Raw genomic sequence first — 8,034 nt, forward strand, 5'->3', positions numbered from 1 at the left:
CTGAAGATTGCAAAGATGACTGCAATGTAGTCTGTGAAACGTGCACTGCTTGCGATTCGATATATGGTAAGCAAGTTAAAAAATGATCACCTCAAGCATTCAAATATTTAAAAGTATATACATGTATTATGATAGATTATTATGTATCAAAACGGCAAAGGTAATACAGAAGGCATATTTAGTATTCTTCTTAATTACCGGTATCTATTCAATATCATTCCACAGAAAATAAAAGCACACCAAGTAAAGATTTAATCAATGTACATCTGTATAACAAAAAGAAATTTACATTTGCATTTCCCGGAGCACGTGTCAATTACGATTTCCTTGATTTTGTAATATCGGTTCAACTATCACTTTATCAAGTAATTTTTGAAGAAAAACATGGAAAAATAATAGTGTAGCGTTGAACAGTATGCTCACAGTTGAACACAATGGCGTCAAATTAAAAACAAACATAAAATTACGCCTAAATATTTTACAAATTGTTGAAGCAACCGTAAAACGTATTACAGTTGTTTTGAGGAGAATCAATAGTTTAATGTTCATGTATAAAAATTGATTCAAACTTGGGTGTGTGTCAGTAAACATAGCGGTAAACGTACATGTATGGTTACAATTTTATTGAATATTTTAGCCTGTTTTGAGCGATTCTTTTCACCTCAAACCAGTAGGTGTACAGAATTTTCCAAAAAGGTCGTTAACTCTATTGTGCCAAGTAAGTGGAACTCTTTTAGAATATAACATCCTTCATTAATTAAACCCTTGTTAGTTTTTGGAATCAAAAAATATATTATTACAGTACACAGTTTAAAATTCTGGATTGTATCCTACAACGATTTAGATATGTTTTATTTGGAAAGATATAACATGGCGTATTGTTTTGAGCTTAAAAAAATTAAAATATATGAGATTAAGATTAATTTAAATTTCAAAACATATTATACGCACCATTTCTCTCTGATACGATGGATTTTGTATGGCTTTTGGTACAGGCTTCTTCAAGGGAAAATATTAGATATTATTAATGGAAGATAATAACGTAAACAGTTACAATCAGAATTGTGGAGGGACCTTAAAATAATAGATTAAGGTAAACCGTTATAATTTTAAGAGACACATTCACACAGTTAACTATATATCATTTTCAAGATACATTCAAGTACTTCATTTTTATTTTTTTTAGCAGAAAGTTTCACTTTCAAACACAACATTATTGTACAATAACTTTTCTTTTCAAACAAGTATAATAGCTACTTTAGAAAGAGAAAACGCTTGGGAAAATCCTGTAAGAAACACATTTTTCTGATGGTTTTTTCGAAACTAAAAGCTGTTTCTGAATTGATTTTTAAAAAAAATTTCAATACACCATTTACCTATTTCCGGGGTTGGGATTGGGTGTTACCATTTTACTTTAAGTATCAAATTTCTTCATATACCACCATTTACATGTAAGCCTTATTTGACGTATCTGCAAAGCAAGTAAGAATAGGGTATGCCTTTCACCGAATCCATAAGATACATTCCCTGATGCTACATGTACATCAGAATCTTTACCTGATGCTACATATACATGCTGCTTCTTTTATCTTTAAATTAGTATAATTTACATTCATAATACAATGAACAAGTAGACTATTTTTTAGCATTAATATTGCATACGATTTTTTTCCTTATGTAGGTAAAGCTGAGTCTCAGCATTGTGGTTATATGCATTATTCCTTACTTTCAAAGTTACCTTGTGTTTGTATATTAACTAGATGAAGACCTATGTTCAACACTTTTGCAAAAATTCTCTTTTAATGGAACAGCAAGTAATACGGCTGGGACTCAGCAAATAGTGACTGAAGGCACCACTACAAATAATTTAAACCGAGGTATGCATGTACATTATCTTACCTCTACAGACCACAAAAATGTATTTTAGAACATGAATATTTTAGAGAAAAATCAAATGATCACATCAAGAAAAATTTTGTATGTTTTGAATAAGTTAACTCGATAAGTCTGTTAGTTTATAAAATCGTTTGAATGAGGAAAGAGATTAATCAAACCGATGTACCATAAAGTGTCATGACAATTCTTGAATAAACATTATATGAATTTAGCTCTTTTTTGTATATAATTACCCCGGGTCCCTTATCTCAAGACTTATTCACAAACTAATGCAATTGTTTTTAAAAATGCGTTTCTTGCTGTGATGGATGTCGAAACTCTGGTTATGAATGGATTCTTGTAAAGAGTAATTCTTCAATGTCTTAATAAGGAACTATTTTTAAACGATATTTTGCTTACAAAAGTGCGTCAAAAATAATAATTTTGTTCCGTATTCTAAAAAAAGATTTATTTAAAAACAATATTTTCCAGATAATTATGATTGTACAAAGTGCCAAAAAGAATGTCAGCTGAGTACATTGTTACACACAAGTTATGTAACAGTGCAACACGGGACTGAAGCTACTAATAACATGATACAAGGTATGCATGCATATGCCAGCAGATACCTGTATAGGTTTACTAATGAATAAACTCTGCCAAATGAAAAGACAGAAAAAACTAAACTGTTAATTCAATGATTGAATAATGCCCTATTCTCTCATTAGCATTGAAGAAACTTTGTAATAAAAATATTAAGTAATCTAATACTTACCGAAATTACTCCAATGTAACATACCATTTTTATTAACATTGGACAAAAAGAATATTGTAGAGAAATGCATTGCAATACGCGAGTTTCGAGATTGTAACTCTCCTGCGATAGAGGCGCAAAAAGTATCCATTTCAGCATGGAGGTGGGACATTTTGTTTATGTATACAAACGTGCCTAAATAAATGAACGATGTTTATGGCTTTTAAAATTTATTTAATGTTATAGAAAGATAAAAATGTTAAGCAGTGATGCATATTATATTTTATCAAGCTCAACTGTTTATATTTATAAATCTACTTTCAATTATAGGGTACTTGAAAACGAAATTAATGTCGTGGTCTTCATAAAGAGTAAAAGATTTTCTTGATTGTGCAAACATTCTCTAAAATGTTAGTGGGTTTTTTGAAATTATAATAAGGTAAAAAATTAATGTGTCATTTAAATTGCCGACATATAATGATAAGATTCCTGTTTATCGTATTTATTAGAGGTCCATATATCTCTTCCCTCGTCTGAAAAATCTCACATCCACTTTATTTCTTTTTTGTTCCGATTTTTTTGCTTAAAAATGGCACCTTTACTTTAAATCGGTTATTCTCGAGTTGAACAGTGCATCCTTACAATTATATAATTACGATAAACCAGTACATGTATATCGATGATGCGATATATCCAATAATAAATATCTGTCCCACATGTTTGTTTACGCGGCAACTAAGCTCTCCTCCTCAACGAAAGAGCGCACCAAGGGAGATAATCTCGAAACTTGCGTATTGGTCACAACTCATTCAGAACATCTGTGTGTGGTTTTCGCCTTTGGTAAATAAATAAAAATACAATGGTCATTGTCACTGGGGGTAGCCACGCCGATTATGTGTAAATTTAGAGAGTCAAGTCATAGATTAAAATTGAGGTCATACACAAGGTATTTGAACTTTATTGGGTTCTTCCCTCAAGTTGAAGAATTCCTATAAACGAAGGAAATGTGTACAATACTTTGTTATGTCTATAAAGGAATTTTTGCACCTCTTTTTAAACAAATTTTGATAAAATAAAGTATGGAATTTTTTAATTTTTGAAACCTCTGTACATTTATCTTTAAATAATGGAAAAATTCTCATAATTTAATATCTTTTCAAAACCCCTGGTAACACATGCTATTTTTTGATTAGGAACATGTAATAGATTTATAAGTTTAAATTTAGAATATCTTGAAAAATTATTAGTAAGTAAGATACCTTGCGTATGTTCTTGAGACAATTGATCCTTAGATAAATAGTCTGTAAACACCAAATAAAAACAACAATGTCAAAAATACAATTATGATATATCAAATTTAAATTATAACAAATAAACAGATACATTATTCTATAACTTTTTCACATGAAGGATATTATTATTTGTAAATAACAATAACTGATTATACCAACTTCTAAGTTTACTTACATTCCCGTACTCTTTATCACTTTCTGTGTCCAGTATTTTATTAAGGACAGATGAATTGAGATGATACAAACAAAAATGGAGGCCTGAACTGGTATGAATTCTTTTTTACCTAATTTCATTGGAAATAATGCAATTAATATACTACTAGAATATAATAAAATTGTAAACCTTCTGTGACGTTCAAAAATCTACCCTTCTGAAACCATCCTAATAATTCTATACAAGTATTCTTCACTTCAAATTCCATTTTTTTTTATTTGAACATATTTTATTATGTGAAAAATACATAAACGGATTAGGCAGAAGGCTTAGCCTATATAAGCCCTCTCCACATTTTTGTGCAACTAACAATAAAAAATTAAAAAATTACGCGGTGAAATATTCATTTAATTCACTAAAACATGTCTCAAGTTGTTATTTTCAAATTGTTTGACAAATGTTTGTATCATCTGTCCTGAATTTAATAATTGCTCCTTTTAGTTTGTAAAGTTAAGGTTATTAAAACTATTATGAATAATCATTTGATAGAATAAATAATATGCTGTTTTTTATCCAATGCAATATCATAATAGCAACTTTTGGAAAATGTTTTTTTTTTCTTGACCATTTGTTTATGTAAATAGTTTTATTTTTAAAAATTATTATTTCTTTTATTTTTTATTTATTAAGAAGACATTTAAGGTCTTATAATCAGAGAACGCGTATTTTTCATTTCGATTTCACTATCAAATTCACATTTAAAGTAAGTATGGTCACCACAACGAGCTGAAAATTGATTTCAATTGTCTCTGCTTAAAAAATGAAAGTTATGGCGTTAAAGTTCAGCAGCATATCTTTAAGGTATTTAATATTATAATATATACACGAACAATTCCGCGTGTTAATTTTTATTTTCTTTTGATTAAAAATGCTTATACAAATAATCATTTGGATGTAGAGTTATTTTCAAGGAAATGAATAGTTACAATTCTACAAATTCGCAAGAGCCGAAGAGTTGCTGAGGGATATTTTCATTTTATTTCAAACATAAAAAATTAAATGAGAATGAAAAGAAAAATTTAAGATTTAAGAGGGCATGGAGAATGTAATCCAGGGATGTCGTTAGCCAAACTCTATGCGGTCTTCTTATCATTGGTAGACAGGCTTTTAAGGTAATACGCAACATAGTTTGAACTTTATTGGTTTGGTTCTTCCCTGGAGTTGAAGAGTTCCAATTTATAAAGGAACTGTTTGCAATACTTTTAATGTCTTTACATGGATATGCACACTTTTTATAAACAAATTTTGATGGCAAGAATATCTGGAATTTATGTTTCGTATTTTTTTTTTTTTTTTTTTTTTTTTTTACATTTTTCTTTAAATAATGCAAAGATTTTCATAATTTGATATCTTAAAAACCCCTGGTAACGCATGCTGATTTTTTGTCTAAGATCATGTAAAGGTATTAAAAGTTTAAATTTAGAATATCTTGAAAAATTATCAGTAGGTAAGGTACATGTACCTTGCATGTGTCCTTAACATGAGTTAAAATTTACAAATCAATTCAATAAATACTTTTATGCATATTTTCAAATACTAGTATTATCAGATTAAAATGTCTAATGATAATGTAAAGCAAATAATTATAAAATTATTATTATATATAAATGTACATGTAAAAATAAATTGAAAAAGTCTTCAATTAATGACACGACTTTCTTTTTTATATGTATTAAGACCATATGATGACAGTATTTCTATTTTCCCCTCGCAACGGAGTTCCAAGGGATATAACATGTAGTAACACAATAACGGTTTATGTTTGTGCGTGAATGAGTAAATTAACCATGTGCAAAACTGAAGTGAGGTATTATGCAACAGATTTATTGGTGCCTTAACTTGTTTTATGGAATTGAATTTAAAAAATCTATGAATTAAATTACTTGTTCTTTTAGAATCCGTGTTGTGGAAACCTTACAAAATCCGGCATACAATGCAGAGATAATGAGTATTAACGATAGAGCTGAAGAGGAAGACACCGGAAAAAGCACGTACAGTGAAATAAGCGACGTAAGTGTACATATACCAATACTATAACTCAGTGTGTTTTTGATTTATATTTAAAAAGGCAAGAAAATTTAAGAAAATAAAGATGCATGCGTCAGAAAAGATTTTGCAGATCAGAGGTAACAAAAATTTGCTCTGAATTGTCACCATAATTAAAACTATGTTTAAACTTTTAGATAATGTATTTTTTAATGAAATATATGTAGTCACGTGACATGCTTCGTAAAGGTTCTGTTAAAAGAAACGTACTAAAAGATTTTTTCTTATATAAATAATTTCTTATCATGCACGTTATTTTTTCAACCAAAGCGGTTCATTTCTCAGAGATGAAATGACCATATGTGTGGATAATGATATCCCTTCCAAGAATGAGTATGGGAACCATCACTACCCGAGTCCTCAGTCTTGGAGGCTTAATTTATAAAATGTGAATAAAGTATGGACTCCTTCTTTTTGTCTTATTTTGCGAGCTTTTATTACAAATAGCTCAAATAAGAACACATCTATTCCCCAACTTACTTTTACTGGACTACATGTTCAGCATCCTCCTTCCTTCACTAAAACCACCAATACGATAAATGATTAAAAAACCAAGTCTTTTGTCTTCATAAACATTGAACAAAATATATACCATTCTACTGCAAAGAAATTTCCAAGATATATGTTTAACTTTACAGCTGTTTGTTGCTCAACTACGACAAAGACAATAACTTTCATATTGACGTCATTTGCATATTGTGACGGCACAAACATGGAACAATGATGATACAGTATTTGCTATAAATAGTACATGTATATTTTCCATATTTAATTCTGATCTGAAATGTGTGTTTTTAATTTTAGATATAGCGATAGTAGTTTTTTTTATCATCCCTCGTATTGTGCACATAACCAAATATTCATTACATTTTGTTCAAATATAATTTACAGCAAAAGTCCATGAAGGTATCTCATGTAGCGCCCATTCGGAGGAATGCAAATACCTCAAAAACCACTGATGGTGTTTACAACCATTTGAATGAAACAGCATCCGATGCCAGAAGTGAGTACTATGATCATGCCAAACCAGGAGCCTCAGTGTCAACATCTGCTGAGGGATACTGCACTGTTACTATAGATAACGGTGGAAACGATGAACATATAGAGGATAATGGAATCGTGGATGATCACGACAAAATAAGTGAAAAGGCAAAGGCAGATGAATATTTTGTGCTGGAAAAAATACAATAAGAAAGTTTCACTATCTCTAGATCGCTAATATCAAAGTAGAACTTAAGCAATAAACATTATATCCATCCATCATTTTTAACAATTGATATTTCTATACATTATATTATATTTTTATTTTTATATACAACATTTTATTTAAGACTGTCGATAGCCTTATTTTAAGAACTTATTTTAAGAACAAAAGCTTGCCTCGTTTTGAAAAAAAAATGATGAAGGTGGTGTGTTTATCATGTCATAAGGACGGCAAGTAAACGATAGAGAAGTCAAATTAAAGTCTTTGCGTTTAACATGAAGTTTCTGTAAGGGTATTAATAATGTCGTTTACTGGTAAAAAAAATCCAGAAATTAAACAAATGTGTCAGACTTTTTTTCCACAAGTTCACTTTGATAACTGATATAGACATATGAATGGATGTAAGTATTGACAATTGATAAAACATCGTCGATATATCTAAATGTCGAGTTAGAGGCCAAAGCAGTTGTTTTCTTCTCCAAATTTCCTCTGCTTGGTTCAATTTGGATCCTACAGGAGATCTAACAGATACCTGGAAGAACTGACCTCCAAAAGTTACATAGATATTGTAAATCAAAACAACAACATCATTTTAAAATCAATTTCAGAATGTGTACAATCAGAATATTTTTAATAAAGTAAGTGGCAA

General features: G+C 29.6%; 1 protein-coding gene across 1 annotated transcript in view; it reads left to right on the forward strand.

Annotated features, from left to right (window-relative positions):
• LOC134250553 (uncharacterized) overlaps nucleotides 1-7,384 on the forward strand; it is a 26,287-nt gene extending 18,903 nt beyond the window's left edge. Inside the window, exons 3-4 of the mRNA XM_062732922.1 lie at nucleotides 6,031-6,145; nucleotides 7,073-7,384. Coding sequence (XP_062588906.1) covers nucleotides 6,031-6,145; nucleotides 7,073-7,372 — 415 coding nt within the window. The 3' untranslated portion in view covers nucleotides 7,373-7,384. The remainder of the gene's footprint in view (nucleotides 1-6,030; nucleotides 6,146-7,072) is intronic.
• The last annotated feature ends 650 nt before the right edge of the window (nucleotides 7,385-8,034 follow it).

This window comes from Saccostrea cucullata, unplaced genomic scaffold (assembly GCF_032062105.1).
Source record: "Saccostrea cucullata isolate Sc308-1 unplaced genomic scaffold, CSIRO_AGI_Scuc_v1 ctg2445, whole genome shotgun sequence".
In the NCBI taxonomy this organism is placed as follows: Eukaryota; Metazoa; Mollusca; class Bivalvia; order Ostreida; family Ostreidae; genus Saccostrea; species Saccostrea cuccullata.